General features: G+C 35.4%; 1 protein-coding gene across 1 annotated transcript; it reads right to left on the bottom strand.

Moving 5' to 3' along the window:
* Window positions 1–496: 496 nt before the first annotated feature.
* On the bottom strand, window positions 497–8,092 carry LUM (lumican). The gene is made up of 3 exons (XM_055336663.1): window positions 7,901–8,092; window positions 4,613–5,495; window positions 497–1,326 (listed from the first exon to the last, which is right to left on the bottom strand). Exons 2-3 carry the CDS (start codon window positions 5,472–5,474, stop codon window positions 1,172–1,174), a joined length of 1,017 nt encoding a protein of 338 aa, XP_055192638.1. The 5' UTR covers window positions 5,475–5,495; window positions 7,901–8,092; the 3' UTR covers window positions 497–1,171.
* Between the last annotated feature and the right edge of the window lie 13,926 nt (window positions 8,093–22,018).

Raw genomic sequence — 22,018 nt, 5'->3', positions numbered from 1 at the left:
ACTGATAATCTAGTGAGTAGACAGAGTTCCTGAGTTCTGTGAGCCTCTCTAGCAAATTAATTGTTGCCAAGGAGGGGGTCATAGGAACCTCTGGTTTATAGCCAGTTGGTCAGAAGTCCAGGCAACAAACCGGACTTTTCACTGGCATTGGAAGCCCAAGGGTGTGGAGAGTCTTGTAGATTGAACCCTTAACCTGTGAAATCTGACACTACTTCTAGGTAGATAGTGTTAGAATTGAGTTGAATCGTAGGACACCTACCTAGTTGGTGTCCAGAGGATTGCTTAGCGGCAATTTCAAAATTGGGATCTGCACACTTTTAAGTACGTATTCTAAGAGGTGTTTTAAAACTGTTTGCAAATGGATGCTAGATGCAGACAATTTATTTAGTGGAAATTCTATTTAACATAACTAAAATATTGCAGACAAGATATTTTTAAAATTCTAATCTAGTTTTCTATATATGAGAGAGATGAATTTCACAAAAAAACACAGTGATGCCATTTGCTATGTTTTATTTTGCTATGAGCTTGTTAAACATAACATGCAAATGATTAAAAAGGAACATACACATGACTTAGAGTGAAAAATAATTCTAGAAAAGAGAAGTTTCACTAGGTAACTATATAATTCTTAATACTAAAAATATTGCTTTAAGTGTATGTGGCTTCATGAATTTGGTCTAGTATTTTGCAAAATCATCAGTCTTAAAATTTACCACCTATTTTTCAGTTAAGCAAATCTGAACATTGAAATTTGAGATCATTTGGTTCAAGATATTAAATATTCATATGTGTGTATCCCATGCTGTTTGGCATATTAAGTTAAGATTCAGGAGTTATAATTCTTGGCTGACTTCCATTCAACCAAGAGAAGACTTTGCACATCATTTGACAGTAGAGATGGAGAAAACACTAAATTTACAAATAAAGCATAAGTTTGTTGTCTCTGTGTGTCTATGTCTGTGCTTGTGATGAAATAGGCCTGCCTTTCATCTTATCTTAAAAAAAAAGTAGTAAAATGTTTACAAAACATTTCCCTCAGAATCTGAAATTCATGAAACTAATAAAGTGACCCAAAAAATTGAATACTATGAAAACTGACACACACAAAAAAATAAACCATAAAATGTTGCTCCAGGGTACACCTCAATAGAATTGGAATTAGTAGATGTTAATTAACAGTGATTTCATTTGCTACACGTAGACATTCGTACATATCAGGTGGCAGACTGGTGTGGGTAAGACGGTTGCCATCCAGACGCAAATGTTTAATCTTGGAGTAGGATAATGGTCCAAGGATCTTACAGAAGCTCTTTACCTCAAACTCTGCAAATTAAAGAATAGAAATGTTAATTACTCTTTTGGTACATGGGCTTGAAACGATCACTTAAAAAATGCTCAAATCCATAATAATATATATTCGGACTCCTTCCCACTTTTTTGATGTATCTCTGAATTTGGAACGGCTAAGGGAGTATTCCAGGCTACCAGGCGACACAGCAATATTTAGCAAAGAATACTTATGATAGGTCAGGACGTTCGGTGGACTTTTTGAAAGAATAGAACTTACTAATTATAAGTTCTGCATTTAGAAATACTTGATTTTAGAAAGACATTCAATTAATGTGTCCTATTATCTAAGCACTCTTTTTGAAATCTTTTGTCTAGCTCAAAGAAACCTAAGATTGGTGCTGCTGTATGAGCAACCTCACCAATATAAGCATCTTGGGGTTCTGGATCTTAAAATAAGAGGGGTTAACTAGATGACCTCTGAAGAGTGTTCCAACAACCACACTTCATGACAATAATTCAGAACTCCAAAACAAACACCAAATCACAGAGTATCCATGATTGGTGCTCATGTCCTTTTCTTCCGTGGGGGGAAAAAAGCTGCTACAAATGACCAACCAATTTAGTTCTGAGTAGAAACGAAGGCTGTTCTTAGATTTTATGTTCTATGTGTGTACATAGAAACTGTCTATGTCTGATCACATCTAGTTCCGATTAATCTTATCTAGTCCCCTATAGCGTTATTTTCTTTCATTCCCAAATTCTAGTAAATGATGACTTCAGTGGAGCCTAACACACTGCTCTCTTGTCCTCTAAGATGTTGTCTTTAGGGACGCCTGGGTGACTTAGCAGTTGAGCACTTGCCTTTGGCTCAGGACGTGATCCCAGAGTCCCGGGATCGAGTCCCACTTCGGGTTTCCTGCATGGAGCCTGCTTCTCCCTCTGCCTATGTCTCTACCTCTCTCTGTGTCTGTCATGAATAAGTAAATAAAATCTTAAAAAAAAATAAGATGTTGTCTTTACATAACTCATCAGTCAAATTTCAGGGATCTTGTGGCACCTATCTGAAAAAACATGGTACAACAGAAAAAAACATGGACTGATATTAGTTTTCTATGTCTGCCCTTTATCATTAGAGTGACTTTGGAACATTTATCTGATCTTCTTATTAGATATAACATATCTATCAATTGTGTTACACGAAGATTGAAGTGATTAAGATATGTTAGGCACCTCACACACACTTAATATGTGCTGAATAATTATTGATGTCCTTTTAATTTTGCCCTTTTTTCCAAATTACATTAGGAAAACCCATGACTAGTCCAGTGCTTAAAGTTGCAAGTTTAAAATATGGTAAATACTATATTTATATAGTATTTATATATAAATATATATTGGCTATATAGTATTTATTTTATTTATATATATATATTTATAATATATATTTATTTATATATAAATATATATTGGTTATATAGTATTTGTATATAAATATATATTGGCTATATATTTTCTAATATTAGAGAAATATTAAGGGACTCTTTTTACCTTAAGAGAACGTGGATGATGATATACATAATTTTTATGTAGTGAAGTAAGGAGAATTGAAGACATACATGCAAAGTCAAACAACAAGAATATCTGAAGAGTATATATCTAAATGTCAAGGATAAAGAAGGAATAAAAGTAACTAACCAATCTTTTTCAAATGACCATGTGTGTCAGGCAGTGTGGTTTCAAGCTCAGCTTGGCACTGAGTGACTATTGGTGTTCCTTCCATAGACCACCTTGCCCATCTCCTTTATCTCCTCTTCCTTCTTGTATTCATACTGGTTTTTATACCTTCAAATGTCCCTGCATCTGTCTCTCTCCCCTTTCTCGTCTCAGAGTATGAGTTTGAACCACTCATGTGGCTAACCTCCACCAACCAAATCCAACAGGTTTTTTTCAGCCCTTCAACATCTTAAATCCCGTTAGCATTTTGGGTTGTCTGAGTTATCCTTCCTCCTAACCACAAATGTTTATAATGTGGGACCATATATTGCCACACAGTGAATTTTTCACTGAAAATGGGTGTAAGGGTTCAGCTGTGATAGCTTTACTCTGTATTGTATGACAAGCAAGCTTTCCAGACACGAGAAAGGATATATGGGAGTTCAGAGCTGGCAATCATGGTCTCCTTCTTGAGAACACCACTACCCTACCAGGAACTACACAAAATTGTCTCAGAATTACAAAGCATCATACTAATAAGTCGTTTTAGTTTTTTTGGATAGAAATGTCAATATCCTTATCCAAAATGACAAAAGAGCCAACTTTCATGGTATAAAGATGTTCAATTTCAATAGATTACTTTGCAGACATGGTTTTATGACTAAATCAATGTTTCCCACCTGACTTTTCATTTAGACAACTTTGTCCACGAACCATAGGTTTTCTCTTCTGCCACCCTTTGTTAAAACTAAGGTGGAGGATGGTGAATTATAGTTTTCCACCTGAATATGTATGGCTTATATTGAAAAATGTCCCAGAAGATGAGAAGAATACATAAACAGACCACGTGGATCGGGTCTAACTCGCACCGAGAAGGTAAATACAAAATAAACCATGGCAACAAGCTAAAGGAGAAACTATGGAAAAGTCAAGTGTTTTATATACAACACTTATAAAAGGGGAACTTTAATACTATTAAAATAAATTCCAAATCATCATCCTATTCTTTTCCTCCTGATTCTTCCTGGCCATCTTCATAAAAATACTGTGAAGACCACACACACACCATAACACAGATGACAGGGGTAGGTGATGGTCAGTGATAGCAGAGCAATATGTTGAGTCACAAGTAACTATGTCAGAGGAGATCATGAGTACATGGGAGCTGCTCTGGAGGTAAGCAGGAGGGATATGTGGAAGCCTCTGCTAACTGTGCCTCCTCTACACTTGTTTGTTCCTCCCTCAGCTAGACCTTGCCAAGAAATAAATGTAGGGCGTAAATCTAAATCCTGACAGAGGCAAATAATAACAAATAAGTACTGAGAGAGAACACAGCAGGATTCATTAGCCTAAAATATTGAATTTGAAGAAATACGTGTTTACACTCTGAGATCAATGGTGGCTTATCTGGGCATTCCAAAGAAAGGCTAGACATTGGAAAAATAACTGAGCTAGAATTCTTCTATATTTGAATTACAGAGATATTTTGTTGGCATTTTCATTCATATTCTTTAATGGAGCCAGAGACAATATTTACGTTGCACAGCTTACGCATTTAAAAGCTTGAGGAAGCGCCCGTCAAGCACAGGCACAGCCTTCTACTTACTTTCGAGTTCATTGACTTCCAGGTAATAGTTTTCAAGGTTCTCATTGACAGTCGGTATGTTTTTAAGCTTATTGTAGGAGAGATCCAGCTCCAGCAGGGACGATACATTAAAAGAATTTCCAGGTATTCCACTATCCGCCAGTTCATTATGAGATAAACGCAGATACTGCAGTCCATTAAAACGCTTGAAATACTCATCAGGGATGTTGCTGATCTTATTATTGTCCAAGTAGAGAGTCAGAAGAGATGCTGGGAGACCAGAAGGCAGTTTGGCCATCTGATTGTAGCTCAAGTCAAGGTACTCGAGGGACTTAAGACCTTTAAAAGCAGCTGACACAGTATCCTCTTTCAGCTGATTGTGTTGAAGGTGGACAAAGGTCAGGTTTACCAGTCCATCGAAGGAGCCCAGCTTCTGGATCTTGTTGTGTGTAAGCTGCAGGTCCACCAGAGATTTGGGAAGTGGGCCCACAGACTCCGTCAGGTTGTTGTGATTTATATGCAGCTTCTTCAGTTGTTTCAGTTTAGAGAAAATTCTTCCTTTAATCTTGGAATTTTCTAGAAGGTTATGATCCAGAATGAGCCACTGCAGATCAGTTACGTTTTCAAAGGCCTTTTCATCAATATGGTCGATCTGGTTATTCCTAAGGTAGAGATACTTGATTCCAGGAGGCACCATTGGTACGTTTTTCAATTTCAGCTCATCGCAGTACATGGCCGATGGGTAGCTTTCGGGGCAGTTACATTCTGGTGCACAGTTTGGTGATGACAGCCCATAAATCGGTAGGGAGAAATCATAATCATAGTACTGGCCGCTGGCACCACCAATTAATGCCAAGAGTAGAGTAAACACACCTAGATTCATTTTTGGCAAATGCTTTGAATCCTAAATAAAGTGGAAACATATTACACAATAGCATATTTTCAGGAAAAGGATATTGGCTTTGCAATGTTAAATGCATTAGCAAATGTGTACTTTATGTTTTTCTAGTGTTTTTTTTAGGGCCTCTAATGAAGTTCTTCTAACTTTAATAAGTATCACAAGAAGGATGTGTGGGTACAACTTCTGGTGTGGTGAACAGGGTTCAGGTCAGACTGCATACACATGCGCCCCCTTCTGGGCAAGCCAGGCCCAATTGTCCAGTCAATCTCTCTAGGTCTTTCGGTAATTAAATGCCTTCCTACAACAGGTTTCTGGGTGGTGCCCACTGACCACCATGTTAGTACACTGCTTCGGAGCATCCTTCAAAACTGGACGAATGAAAATGAAAAGACAACTGTAAACTGCACCCTGTACCCTACCATTCACCATCATTAAAATGTCTCTTTAAGAAGACCCTTATGGGAAACATGGGCAATCCATGGTTTTGCCTGGAGGAAAGCTGTTCTTATGCATGTGTGTGTGAGAGGGGGCACATTCCTTTAAAAATGTCTGGGTATTGTTGGTTGTTGGTTCTGAGGTGGAGGAACGGAATTCTTGGTGGGGTGGGTGTGTGCCTATTATTTTGACTTTCTTTAGCATCCAGATGTTTAGGCACACTACACAACTGTGTTCCAAAATTAATATTTAGTACATTAGTTTTAGAAAGTACTTTTTACTAATCAGGGCAATGTCACAGATTCCGAAAAAAAAAAATCTTAAACCTATAATGAGATCCAGCTGGTAAAGAAATATATTATTTTCAAGTTTTGAATTAAGGTTTTCCTTTCTCAATAACTCACAAGTTCTCTGCCTTCTTCATGCCACAATTTAAGAAGGCATGGCTCACTTAGCTGGATTTTAGTGCCCTCGCAGCATGGAAGAGGGAAAGAGGTGGAATTAAGGACAGTCTGCATTTAACAGTGGCATTAGAAACCATGTAGGAAAGGACAAAATTGAGAGTATAATTAAAAATGGGTTGTAACAGTGATCTTCATATGAACATGTTTCTTAGGTAAGGCTCAATAAAATACGTTTCAATTGCTTGGGGGAAGTACAGGGTTAGCAATTTAGGTAGAAATTTGGACTTTTGTAGAGTGGAGAGTTATGGCTGGGGGGGCATAGGGGGTAACTCTGGGAGGGAAATCACAATGTGAGGCAGGATCCACATTCCACTAGCTACCATAAAATAATATATCTTCTTTTGAGAAATAGGGTATAAGCCTTGGTGTCTAGGAGATTTGGGATAAATAGGATTTTTTTGCCATTAGAAATGGAGATTTCTTTGCTTCTATTTGAAATTATAAGCACTTTATTTTAGCAGATGAAACCCTCAAAAAATTGTTAGAATCACTCTGATAACTGACATAATGTAACATGCAGCCGGATCCTTGGCAAATTATTCCCTAAGACAAGGATGGTGTCATTTAATTTAGTTGATAGGACTTGGCCATGAGAACAATTACATAGTGTTAATGTAATTATAGGTTATAATTTATAAGTTATATTATGTTAATGTTGTAAAGATTTGTCTTGCTTCATTAAAATCTTCCACCTTATTTTAAATTGAGTATACACTAATCTAGTCATGGTCACTATAATATGAGTATTGAATTATGATGAAAAAAATGCTTCCATACTTTCTGGCAAAGGAAAAACAAGGGCTCTAAATTCAAAGAGAGTTTGTGACCATATAATGACTCCACTATGAAGCAAAAGAGCACTTTGCTTTCTCCCAGTTTTTTCCAAATACCTGTGGCTATGGAGGAAATGCTTTTCTCAAAAAGTAAATCGTCTTTCCCAGAATTTCTTTAAAACATGCTTTTTTTTCCCCTCAAGACATACATCCAGAAAATAAATTGATAAAATTAACAAAACAGAAATAAGTAATTCCTAAGTGTCTGAGTTCTTTAGCTCACATTTTATAATAACATGTTTTCTGTAAATTGTAACAAGTTATAACACATTTATCGCAGAATATTTTTGAATACTACTGGAAATGGCCCTCCTTGGCTCCAAAATTAGGTTCTAACAATACTAACATATATACCTAATTAGCATAAAATAATAAACCTTTTAATTGCCAAACTTCTTTACTATGTCTCGTTTAAATACTTTCTCATTGCATTTCTGAAGCTTTGTATATAGCTTCCTTTGCCAAGCAATGCAGTGTATACCTTATAAAATTTATCTCACATCCATAAATCATGGAAAGCAGGTTAAGCAAAATGTGAAAGTAAAGTCTCAAAACTGTGGATTTGCTGTTGAATAGCAACTGGCAAAGTTGCTCTGGATTTTTTTCTGTTCCTATTACAATAAACACTGTCCCAAACATTCAGCATCCCCAGTGCTATAGTTAAAACAGCACTTACCTTCTGTCTTGACACTGCTTTCGTTAATTCTTAAAGCAGATGCACTATGGACAAGAATCCACCAATATATGCTGTGAACTCTGTCAGGACGGAACTGGCTGCCAGATTCTTAGTGATACAAGAGCTGAAGGGGGGGAAACCCAGCCCAGTCACGCCAGTCTCTGCATGGAGTTATGTCACTGTGGGGATCTTGTGGGGTGGCATGTGAGCATTCTGCTCTCTAACGAAGTGCAGGTGGACGTGGGGAGAAAGGACTGCCCAGCTCATTCCCTATGGAATGGGAGAGAGATTCATGCTTAACTAGTCCAAATACCCTAGCTTTTAACCAAGAATGGAGTGTTGCTGCAAAGGAAGACCTCCACTGTGGGAGCATTTCTCTGGCAAAGAAAGCTCTTTCCCTCTGTAGCTGGGGCAACATGAGGTGCTATTCTCTCATTCAACTCTCAGGTTTATTTAAATGTCTCCTGAATCATACACAGAACAAAGAATTTCAGGAAAATGCAAATGGGTCCTCAGAGCAATTGAATCTTTTCTGGCTCATTCCTCTTGAAGTTTATACTGATTTACTGGGACTACCTTAATTCAGGGCCAGGGAGGTGACTTAATGTCAATTGCCAAAATATGAAAAAAATGCTTCGTTCACATTCTGACATAAAAGGTAAATATCAACATTTCCAGTCTATTTCTCATGTTAAGGGGATTCATTTTATGGGATTCAGATCTGGAATCAATCAGCAATGTCCTGCCTGTTTCTTATTTTGTGGATTTAATTTAGGAATTCATCCAAAACCTTACTTGGGGATGGTATTCTATAGCTTAATGCCAAAAAACATAAAAGAACATGAAAAAAAATGTACACTAAAAATATCACAAGGCAGTAATCTTTCACTCTCTCGTTGCATGCTAGCAATATTTTGTTCTTCCAAAACTAGAAGTTATGCAAAGTTGTAATCTCCCAAAGGCCTGGTTTGATATGTCTTTAATTGTTAGTTCCTGATGCATGCTTTTTGCAAATGAGGGATATACTCAATTCTTGTCTGTCTCATGTTGTGATTGTATCAGCTGTATTTATAGGATTTACTTTTCCTCCAAAATTTTCCTTGTGTTTACAGGAACTCTTAGAATCAGATATTTTAGCATAAATTGCCACAATGTAAGATTTTTCCATTCTAAAATAACTTAAATATGTCATTTTTAGTTATGAGACCTGTGGAAAGTTAATTTTCCTGACCACTAATGCATTTGCCTGAAAAATTAATATTAGAATAAGTGTCTTTTTTTTTGGTCATGGAGCTGTTAAGAAAACAAAAGATAATCTTGAAAATAACTCATAGAATTGTAAAGTGAGTCATAGCATAATATTTCATTACTATTATTTTAAGAACATTATAGAAAGGCCTCAGTTTTATAACAGACTAAGTGAATGAACTTAGAAGAAATCAGAAAAAGAAGACAAATAGACCAATTTCAAATAATTAAGTGGTTCATTGTAAGAAGATATTCAAACAATTCTGAGCATTAACTTTGAGTCATTCAAATTCTATAATCTGAGATTTTCTTTGAAAAATTCTAGCTATCTATTCCTAGGACTTTTCTTTATGAAACAATAAATGTGTTGCAGCATCTGCAGTAGAGTTTCAATGCATTAAATTATATTTACCTCATTGTGAAGTTGATACTATCAACATATACTTTTTTAATAAAACCAGTTCCTTGAGAACAATATTGGATGTTGCAAATTTTAAAGCATATTTCTTGAGTCCATTAGAAAGAAAGAAATCAGTGTTTATAGTGTATTTTATCCCATTTTTTATTCTCTGAATTTTCACATATTTTTTACTTTAAGTTTTATGCTTTAAAATTGACCTAAGTATTATTATCACATTTTCAGAGGCATTAATGGAGACTCAGAAGGTCTAAATAATTTACTAAAAGGCACCTAATGAGTACATGGAGGAACAAAATCTTGAAATATTTATCCATTGAGAATTGGTGGACAGGATAGAGCTAAGACAAGTTGGTTAATTGAATCAGTTTAAAATATTTCACAGGCAGTACTATCATCAACTGAGAGCTAAAATATCAACCAGGCAACGGTCTCTAAAAGGCAAAAAAAAAAAAAAAAAAAAAAAAAACCTAATCAGTAATTTCTGTCCTTGCACATGACACACATGCAGACACACACCGACATTCACACTTCAGATCTGGGTGAGACACAAGCTCTCTACCCCAGCAAATGAGTCAGTTCATCTGTGACAATAGATTTTGGAGGTTTCATCAATATCCATCCATGTTCAAAGGATTGAGTTGCTGCTTCAGCCAGCCCACTGCACTCCTCTATGACCTGAGACCACTAAGGATGATGGGGAACATTATGACCCTTTCAACTACTTCATTCTGAATCCAGCCCTGCATTTCTCACAGCCCCCCGGGCTCACCTCAACTTGCCTGTTCCCTTTGTCAAAACCGTTCCAATGGCAGATTCTGTTTGTCCCAAGCAAACAGACTGGACTGTTTACTCCAGTCCTGGAGTAAAAGAGTGAAGAACTCAGACTTTGTGGAATGATATACATTTAGAAAGCTAAGCAAATTATTAGCAGTAAAAAAATTTTTTTTTAAAAAGTGATCCTGGTAGCTTCAGCATTTTCATCTTTAAAATGGGTATGATAATGTCGGTAGGAAAACTTATGAGCATCAGACACCACTTGTATGATGCTATTGGTATAGGGGTTGGCATGCTACAACGTGGGAGGATACGTTCTAAGCCCCCCACTGGGTGCCTGAAACCTCAGATAGTACCAAGTCCTATATATATAATGCTATGTTTTCTTAGACACACATCCTTATGATAAAGTTTAATTTATAAATTATGCACCGTAAGATAATAACAATAACTAATGATAATATAGAATAATTTTAAACCCTATAATATACTGCAAGTTAGTGAATGCACTCTCTCTCTCTCTTTCTGAAGATATCTTCTTGTACTCTACCTACCTGCCTCCCTGCGATGATATGAAATGGTGCAATGCCTTCGTGATGAAATCAAGCAGAGTGAATGAAGTGGGCAGTTGACTATGAGTAACTGAAACCATGGAAAGCAAAGCAAAACCACAACTGAGGTGGGGGGGGGCTACTGTGTTAAGTGATTGATGCATTGAAATGCTTCATATCATATAGCTATTATTAGTTATTTTTAACAGAGTCTAGAGAACCACAGATTTGGAACAAGTCTCAGAAATCATCAAATTGATGGATATTGTTAAACAAATTTCCCAAGTTCTAAGCAGGTCTTTTTTTCCCCATTTTCTCTCGATGTGAATGGAAAAGGAAGTACCTTACCCAAACTGTGTGACAGTGCTTTCCCTTGGGATTGGATGGATGGTATTGCCCATTGCCCCACACTCTCTATATAGTGATATATGACTGTGCATCATACACAAGTGAAATCTTCCAAAAACGTAGAATATGATGAAATATAATGATGATTCCCTGTTAGTAGAGGAGGAGGAGGTGCTATTTCCATTATTTTATACACTGGGGTTTAAAACATCATTTTTTTTTCTTATTGCAAATTTAATAAAAGTAGTTTGTTTTAGCACATTCGGAGAATACTTACATGGAAAAGGATGAAAATAAATATCCTAACCCAGAGAAGATCATCTTTTAATGATTTTTTTTTCTTATGGTGTTAGTATATACAGACAAAGACTCAGACACTTTGGTTTTCACAGAAGTGTTATACCATTGTTCTTGTAGTTCTGTATCCCTTTCCACGAAGCCGTAGGTTATGGTTACCTTTCTATATCAATAAATATTATTGTCTAATGCCATTAACTATGTGAAATCCCATCATACAGATGCACCATAATGTAGTTACTTTTTAATAATACAACAACCACTTGCTTTCTCCTATTATTTGCATACAATCACATACAATGGAGTTCTATTCTTCACATTGGCCGTACCTATTCTGTCTACTTCACTTATCTCAATAGGTACATCTTATTTTATTTTATTTTATTTTATTTTATTTTTATTTTATAGATTTTATTTATCTATTCATGAGAGACACACACACAGAGAGGCAGAGACACAGGCAGAGGGAGAAACAGTTCCCATACAGAGAGCCCAATGTGGGACTCAAGGCCGGAATCCTGGGATCACGCCCTGAGCCGAAGGCAGATGCTCAACCGCTGAGCCACCCAGGGGTCCCCAATAGGTACATTTTAAATGAAAATTCCTTTTATGGTAAGTGGCTTTTTTAAAAATCAGAACCATAAATGAATGGACTTGCATTTTTTTCTCCTTTCATATCAATCCTACTATCTTTATCAATTTTAGCATTTCTTACAAGCCACGGAACTATATCCTTCATCTTCACAATCTTTACACTCATAGGGATGTATATTTTTAAACTAATTCTATAATTCTTCCATTTGTCTTGGCATCTTACATGGACATATTTTTAAATAATCAGTAATAAGGTTTATTATACTTTTGCATTAATTCACTTGCATTATAAAATTGATATACATGAATGGTATAGCATGCTGAAACATTTCACAGCATATTGGGATATGAGTTTAAATGCAAAATAGTCCCTCACTCAACCAACTCTCCAACCTCACTCTTTTGTTATTTAGACTTTATCATTTCAAATATTTCAAATGTGTCCTATATACATGGCTGAATTTCATTTCCCTTCCTCTCTATGTCTCTCTTATCCTGTATGTTCTGCATTTTTCACCTAAAATACTTATTTTTTCTTATTAATGTTTCCTATAGTTACAGAGCATGGCATTGTAGGGGTATATCAAAACTTATGTTTTTCCCAATAGTGAGTGATTCAGTGCTTTCAGTTTTTTTTTTTTTGTTTGTTGTTTTGATTATTTCATTACTATGGCACACAATAGTATATTTAGCAAATTTTGTGCACTCATATGATAGTGCACAAGATATTTTTGCAAAACAAGACCACAAAGTATAATTACTTCTTTTTCTTGATTTGTGTAGACACCAGGGAAATGTAAGGATTATAAAATAATGATTTGTTGGACAATAAGTTACAGCTTATTGTTATAGCAGGTATAATAAAAAAATAGCAGGAACATAGTATTGTTTTTGAGAACAAGTGGAATTAATTTCCAAAAATGTATTTATAGTCAAAACCTACTACCATAGAAAATTCTAGAAAGTACAAAAATACACAAACAGAAGGTCTATTAGCCATCAGAATGACATCATCACATGTCATGTAGCTCTGGAAAAACTCTGCTTTTCACTTCAGAGAGAATCAAAGTGAAAATGTAAATCACATCTTAATATTATAAGAATATTTTTTAAAAAGAATAATTTTTACATTATAGACTCTGAAAGAGCAGCACTTTGAACACTGGTGCCCTAGACCTGTTAATTGCTGGCTTGTAGTCATTTAGGTCTCAGCCTCCTCAGAAAGGTTTTGAATCACCAAAATGGAAGCAGTCTCTGAGCCTCATCCACTTATTCTCTATCACTTTAGAATAATATAGTTTCTTGTCATTTATCAATTTCTGGGATTATTTTTAGATTTTTAATTTATTTTTTAGCAGCGTATAATTTTGATCTTCCAGACTGTCACTTCCAGAAGAGCAAGACTTTATCTGTCCCTTAGACACAAGTCTTCCAAATATATTTACTGAATGAATGAAATATTTTCCCAGAATATTTCTTGTTGTTCTCAACCTATTTTTTGGATGGATTTTCATACATAGTTTTTGTTATATTAAAGCCAATACTATTGGATTTGAATGAGATCAGGTGAGGTGAGATTGACAGCTTTTAAAGTACTGTGTTTTGACACGGAAGGATAGATTTTTAACATTCATCTAAGTGGTTTATTTTATGAGCAAATATCTAACTTTTAACTGAATCTGTATTGTATTAACTTTTGGAAACCCTATGCCTTGAAAAAAATCATGGTAGAAAATTTAGAATAGTTTCTTTTAAGTCTTTTCTCCAGGTACAGTTTTCTCTAGATTACCTTGTTCCATCAATGCAATCAGGCCTAGAAGTTAAGATTTTATGTTGAACAGTGCTGATGTGGATTCCAATTTTGCTGTATAGGATAATGAAGAAAGAATTAAACTTCTCTGTATTTTGCATGAAAGCAGGTAAAGCACAATAAATATGCCCATGATGTCATAGGTCCTTTTCAAAGTTCAAAATCCAAGTCTAGAATTGTCTATGACAGACGCAAGCCACTGTGTGTGTGAAGCACGTCTGACAGATGTTATGATTTTATGTATGTCTAGTATTACATGTATCATGATTACACATATTTAACTGGATTTCAGTGGAGTGATATAGGAAGTATAAGGATCATTTCAAATATGAAACCAAAAAGGATATCAACCTTGTATTATAACAAAAATGAAAAAATGATGACATTACGCGTCCTGCCTTCTTCTACTCCCAGGAAGCTGTGTGAGTATATTTGTTTTTGTGGAGTATATTCTACTTATGAAGAATGCTATACAGGTATTTGTTGTGATCTTGGGCAATCCCCTTAGCCTCATCTTTAAAATAAGAGTGGTCACGGTACCTCTCTCAGAAAGCTTGTTCATGAGCTTACATGAGTTATTATATGTAGGGAACTGTTCTGAGAGTTTTCCATACCCTAAGCACTCAATAAATGTTAGTTATTATTACTGTTACAGGGATCCACTGCTTTCAGGATGCATGAAAATAAGTGACATGGAAAGTGGTACATTGAATGAGAGCGGTCAATTCTCTGAATTTCCCAGAAATCTTTATTTCTATCTCTTCTGTTGTCCGCTCTGGAACTAACTCTGTGTACATCAACTCTTCAAACCTCATTTTGCTACATTTGTAAAACAGGATTAATTCTCTTCATCATTGGGATGTTAAGAAGATCAAAGGAGTCAATACTTTCAAGTACTTAGAACCTTGTAAGCAATGAGGCAATTTATCTTTGTAAACTAAATATGAAACCAGGCTTAATATTCACAAATGCTTAATATTCATACTAATATTTATTTAAACAACACATAAAAATAAATAATAACTACAAGTTCTCATAAGTGTTATAAAATAAAATAATAGGATGCAGTGAAAGAGAATGCAGCATGGGAAAGCAGAGAAAGCATCCTCATGAATGAAATCATATTTAAACTGGGTAGGAAAAGGTAAAGAAGTAGAAGAAAGAGTGTACAGAGGTTTTAGAATATTTAAATGAGGGCTGACAGTTAAAGCTTGGTGGTTAAGTGGCATGCAGATCAGGATGGGACATGCAATGATGGCCAGTTCACGGAGGTCATCATAGTCCCTACCAGGCACTATAGATTTTCATTCACGTGGTTTGGGATGCTAGCAATTGTTTGTAACGAATAGAATCATTAGAAGAAACAGCGAGGCCAGATGGGACACAGCAGCTTTGGTCTAGGAAGGAAGCAAAGATGGTGGCTTGAACTAGAGAGGCTGCAATGGAAAGGCCTAGAATTTGGTATATACCATGGCAATGCAATCAGGGAATGAGTTAACTGCATAAAAATATTCCCTTCTAATTTCTATAGCTGTACCTAATTAAGAACTTTAAGGATTGCAAGCACTGAAAAAGAATCTTATGGAGCTACTTCCCAACATGTGATTCAAATTAAAATCAAATCTATAAAGAATCTCTAAGACAGTTTTAAAAATTCTGATTTGGTCCTTGAAGGGAAACCAAATCATTCATTCATCAGTCCACACATAAAAGTTCATTAAGACTTAGGTACATTATGACACTAGAGACCCACTTGTCTTTAAGAAGCGCAAAGTTTAGGTGGAAGAGATGCAAATAAACATGCAATTGTGATACCATGTGGCAATTCTATAGGAGGAAAACAAGAACTACCATTTTATAGAGCATCAGCACCAGCTATGATTTATTGAAGAAGTTTTTACATCACAAAACGAAAATCAAGACAAGGCTTCATAGTGAAGGATGAGCTGGGTTTAGCCAAGGGAGGAACACAAGTCCAGGCACAGGGAAAGATTTTATTTTTTATTTATTTATTTATTTTTTCAGGGAAAGCTTTTAAATGGTGCAAAGGAATAGAAGAAATTATACTTTTGGAAATCAACTGGCTCTCAATGGCTGAATTCATGAATAGAATATCTGTAAATACATATAAAATAAAAAATAAATCCCTTTTTTCTTCTAATTAACTTTATAATGGTTCAGAACACATCATTTTCCAAAGAGCTAAATTAAGTGAAGATTTAACTATGTGTAAATAACATATAAGATTAAAAATATTTTGAGCTTAACCTATTTGTAAATAAATATCTACTAGGAGTCCAGTAGGCATATCCTCATAAAACTACAAAGCTTTGAAGACTCAACTAATCCTAAAGTATATTTTTTTAGTACCAACGTCATGTGGCATGTTTTGAAAATGACAAAATGTTGACTCATTATAAACTAGGTTCCACTAAAAACAAATAGACTTTTAACAGCAAATGGAATGAGTACTCATTATTTTCATATTGAAAGCCTTAGTCCCCAAATTTAACATGTACCTTTCATTACAAATATCCTTCTCCATTGTATTTGCAAGGAAATGATTGACCTAAAAGATTAAGTAGTCTAAGTTTAAGTTTAATATACTTTTGATGATACACATTTTCCAGGGTTATATGGTTTACCCTAAGCTTCAGAAGGAAATTTCAGAAAATAGTTCTGAGGTTTTAAAATACAAGTTGAAGTTGACTTATTCATAAACCACAACAATTTTTTATGATAATTATTTCAATATTGAAAATTCCAGTGTGCTTCTAAGCTTTCCCTGTGTAGAATATATATATATATATATATATATATATATATATATATTTTTTTTTTTTTTTTTTTGGATAGTCACTCAAAGCTATTATACTCCAATCCATACCCAGTTTCTTCCTTTGCACAACAATGAAATTACCATGATGTCAATAAAAGTCTTTCTAAAGTTTCCAAAAAAGAAAATATGTCAAGGTACATTATGGTAATCTTGGCAGTGATTAGTTGGTTTAAATATTTTTTTAAAGACGTGTTTTTGGTTCCTTTAGTTAGTCGGCCATAACTCAAATTTTGAAATAAAGCAATGATAATTAAAGTTGGTTGTTGTTTGAAGCCATTAGAGGAACTTTAAAAAATATAAATTCCTAAGAAATTTCCCTTGGAGATTCTGAATAAGTGTGTGTAACTGAGAAATCTACATTTTTTAACAGGCACCAAAAATGATTTGCAGAATCAGATGGAAGTGAGTAAATTCTGTTCTATTCTTTCTTCTGTTTTTGTTTCTCCATGTAGTAGAAGATTCCATTACCTAAGTTTTTATTTATTCATTCCTCTATTTTTAATTCTTTGGAGAGTAGCAGATCTCATCATTCTAAGTTTGGAGGCCTTAGGCTAATGTCACACAAGAAGAAACCCTACTTTGTACTATTAAAATTGTCTTCTCCCAAGGATTTCAGATCCGAATGCCTTATCTCTTTATTATTATTATTAATTATTGCAGAATAGTTGACATACAATTGTCAACTGTACTGTGAAACTGTACACTAGTTTCAAGTGTACAACACAGTGATTTGACAATTCTATACATTACTCAGTGCTCAATACGAAAAGGGTAATCACAATGTGTCCCCATACAATGTTTTGCAATATTATCAGTTATGTTATGTTCCCTATGCTGTTACTTTTCAGCTCCATGGCTTATTTAGTTTATAACTGGAAGATTGTACCTCTTATCCTCTTAATCTACTTCAGCCACCTCCTACCAACCTCACTCTGGCAACCACCAGTTTGTTCTTTGCATTTAAGAGTCTGTGGGTTGTTTTGTTGTTGTTGTTGTTTATTCATTTGTTTTATTTTTTATATTTCACATATAAGTGAGATTAGATGGTATTTGTCTTTCTCTTGGCATAATATCCTGTAGGTCCATCTGTGTTGTTGCAAATGGTAAGATCTCATTCTTTCTTATGGCTGAGTAATATTCCATTGTGTGCATACCACGTTTTTATCCACTCTTCTATTGATGAACACTTGCATTGTCAAATGCGTGATTTCTTATGATCTTAATCACTAAAGAGTCCCTTTATAACTTATGTACTTTTGCAATTATATGGAGATGATGTCTCTGCTTTTTTTAAACAGAAATATGTATGACTCCAATGGAAAAAAATCAGGGCTAAACAGAACAACCCCACAGGGGAAGCAGAGATGAGTTCAGTGTAAGCTGCTCCCTCATGCCTTTTATTCTGTCCACAAATAATGCAAATTGGAGGAAATGATATTTCAAACTCAGTGTCTTCAGGAATATTCTTGTTGGTCTGGCATGGACTCAGGGAAATATGGAAGCTACCTTGAAGTCTACCTCTGAAGTCTCAGAGCATCCATTCATCTTATGCTTGCTGAAAATTAATGCACTTTATTTAGTTGTACAAAGAAAATTGGGATATTTTTTCCATTTTTTGTTTAACCTTCCTTAACTAACACTGAGTGGCAGGAAGTTTGAATTGACAAACTGACATTTTATTAATTTCTATTTATTTAAATAATCTCTTTCACTTCAGTTTGTCCCTTTGGCCTGCCAGAGTTTAACTCCCTCATTATTATATTCCACAGGATGGAATCTGGGTGTGAGGGAGGTTTAATACATCTCCCAGGGGTCAGGGGACTGAGGTAACAAAGGAGTGGCTGCTGGGACCTATATGATGGACTTTTTGCTCTTCTTAGCACCTTCATTGTTTGACTTTTGCACCCGGACATCATGGCTCCTGAGTCTGTGGCCTCTTATCTCTGAGGTCAGTCAAGTACTCATCAATCCTCCATGAAGATTCATCTCACACCACCTCCGACTGACTTTAAGAAACTCCCTGGGGTTTGGCTGTGACTCTCATAAAAAATCCCTGCTTGGATGGTTGACTCTGCAGTAACAGAACCAAGGTCAGAATGACTGGAATATAGTGAGGGGGAGGGGGGAGAAAGGAGAGAGATGAAATCCATTAGTTTCCCCATGCTGATATAAAAAATTGGCACAAATTTAGTGGCTTAAAATAGCACAAGCTTATTACCTTTCTGTTCTGGAGTTCAGAAATCCAACATGAGTTTCACTGGGTTAAAGTCAGGGTGTTTGCAAAGCTGCATCCCTTTAGGAGACTCCCAGGGACAATTCATTTCCTGGCCTTTTCCATCTTCTAGAGACACCCACATCCTTTGTCTCTTAAAACCACCATCTTCAAAGCCATCGATGGCCATCTGGGTCTTTTTCAACACATCACTCTGACACTGACTCTTCTGCTTGCTTCTTCTACTCTTAGGACCCTGTAATTACATTAGGTTCATCAAAATAATCCAGGAAAACCTCCCTGCTTTAAGTCAGCTGAGTAATGTCCTTAATTCCATCAACTACTTCAACTCCTCATTGCTACGTAATGGAACATATTCACAACTTCTGGGAATTAGAATGCAGATGTCTTTGAGAAGCCTCTAGTCTGCCTATAACAGTTTTCCCAAGCATTATGTGGAACTACAGATTCACTTAAATAAAATCCTCAAAGATATTTAATTGGAAGAAACTCTCCTCGTTAGATCTATGACTTCTAAAATGTTTGAGAATCTTTCAAAAATCAATTAGAGCCGTGTCACATAGTATCTCCTAATTTATACTCTAACATTAAAGAAGCAGACTTCTTTATTTTTAAGCTTTTATTATCCAGTCAGGAAGGTGAGTTGGGATGTGATCTTTAGTAGAGTAATTCAGCTGTGATGTTGCCAAACTGTGAATTTAATTTTCCTTTGGAAGCCAGGGAAAATAAAATTATAATGAATTTATTCTGGGTCTGGTTAATGTCCTTTCTGGGAATAGACTTTGGAGTAAGTTAAAAAGTACACTGAGAAATTTGCTTGTGGGTATGCGGGTTGTCTTCCCAGAAGTGATGCTGTACACTAGACTGGGCAACCAGAAGAGGGAGGGAGAGAGGGAATGCTTGCAAGTCTGCATTTGTTTCTGTGATCGTCATGATCATGACTCAGAGTGGAATCCCTAAATAAATCATCTCATTTGCCACTTTGGAGAAAAAGAAGTTGAGTATCTAAATAGAAAAACAGTTGTGCAGTTGTACTTGATCATGGATCCCAACCATTGAACACTTCTCCAAATTTCTCCCCCCCCATTACTAATAACATTTTGTCCATGAGCTTTATCAGGATTTTTATTAATGCTGTCTTTCCTCTTCACCCCTTTTGCTGCCTAACTTCCCAATTATGTTTTCTTTTACAGCTTCTCCAATCACTTTGTGATAAATGCAGGCAATTGTCATCATTCTATGAATTATATATACTGCATATATCTATGCATTTGGTATATATGCTGTCCACACAGATGGAGACTAAAAAGAAAAGGAAATACACAAAGAATTGGGGTGTACCATTACTTTTAGATTCATGACTTTGATTTTATTAACTTTTATATATGATTCATGCTTAAATCCATTATGATCTATAGAATATTTTATAGTATATATTTGGGTGACATTAAAAAACAAAAAAAAGAGGTAAAGTAAGCATTCCTTGAATATAGTTAACATGTGGTTTAATTTGATCCCTATGCCTCCCTTCCTCAATTTCAAAGATTACTTTCTTCATAAAAATATCTCAAAAGTAAGGTAGTCGTGGCCAAGTGGTTAAGGTGATGGACTTGAAAAATATCTCAAAAATGGAAAGGCAAAAGTAATATTGGGAAATGAGTAGGAATTTGAACACAAATGAGATTCTATAGTCTCCCCTCCACCAATACACAAATCGTCCCAGTTGAAGTGGTAAAAGAAATAATCATATCATGCAGATTGGTCTAAACCACCAGATCTAATGGGGTCTCTCTACACATGCTGTACACTGTATCCCATGTCTTATTTATTTTATAACTGCAAGTTTGTGCCTCTTAATCCTTTTCCCCTATTTTATCCATTCCCCCTACAATCCCCACTCTGACAACCACCAGATTGTTTTCTATATCTGAGTCAGTTTCATGTTTTGTTTTGTTTGTTCATTTGTTTTGTGTTTTAGATTCCACGTATAATGAAATCATATGGTATTTGTCTTTGGCTTGGTTCACTTAGCATCATACCTACAAGTGTCATTCCTGTTGTCCCAAATGGCAAAGTTTCATTCTCCTTTTATGGCTCAGTAATATTGCATTGCATTTCTATGCCACCTGTTCCATGAATGGATAACCATTCATCTATTGATGGATCCTTGGGCTGCGTCCATATCTTAACCATTGTAAATAACCATTGCCAAAAATATAGGGTGCATTTATCTTTTCAAACTAGTGTGTCTGTTTTAAGATAAATATGCAGAAGTGAAATTGCTGGATGTATGTTGTAGGGCTATTTTTAATCGTTTGAGGAATCTTCGTACTGTTTTCCATAGTGGCTACACCATATCGTGTTCCCACCATCAGGGCACAAGTGTTCCCTTTTCTCCATATCTTCACCAGCACTAGCAATTTCTTGTTTTTGTTTTGTTTGTTTGTTTGTTTTTGGTACTAGCCATTCTGACAGGTAAGAAGTGATATCTCACTGTGGTTTTAATTTGTATTTCTCTGATGCCGAGTGATGTTGAACATTTTTTCATGAGTCTCTTGGACATTTCTATGCCTTTTTTGGAGAAATGTCTATTGACGTCTCCTGCCCATTTTTTAATTGGATTGTGTGGGGTTTGTTTTTTTAATATTAAGTTGAGGTTTTCTTTATGGTAATGATAGCCAGAAAAAAAAAGTCTACCATTCTTGACAAATATAAGGATGCTCATCAATTATCATGTTAGTGATTTACAATATAGAAAGTCCTTTTGTGTGTATTATTTGAACGGATCCTTATTAAAACCCAGTAAAATACAATTTAATAAACCCATAATAAAGATTTAAAAAGCAGGCCTCAAAAACAAGATGCCTGCCTCCAAATTTCATGACTTCTCCCCTCTACCATCCCTGAAATAGGTAATATTGACTCTCATATTTTCTCTATTCCCTTGGGTACAATTCTCTCACCAACCCCCTCCGCCACACCCAATTCAACTCAATCTTTCCC

The sequence above is a fragment of the Nyctereutes procyonoides genome, unplaced genomic scaffold, assembly GCF_905146905.1.
Source record: "Nyctereutes procyonoides isolate TBG_1078 unplaced genomic scaffold, NYPRO_anot_genome, whole genome shotgun sequence".
NCBI lineage: Eukaryota > Metazoa > Chordata > Mammalia > Carnivora > Canidae > Nyctereutes > Nyctereutes procyonoides.
This window is presented reverse-complemented; position numbering and strand designations above follow the sequence as displayed.

Excerpts from the sequence above, each read along its gene's own strand:
- LUM (XM_055336663.1), bottom strand. The coding sequence starts at position 5,474 with ATGAATCTAGGTGTGTTTACTCTACTCTTGGCATTAATTGGTGGTGCC. Across the intron at positions 1,327-4,612 it reads GGAAGTCAATGAACTCGAAA|AGTTTGAGGTAAAGAGCTTC; the intron begins GTAAGTAGAAGG and ends TTTAATTTGCAG.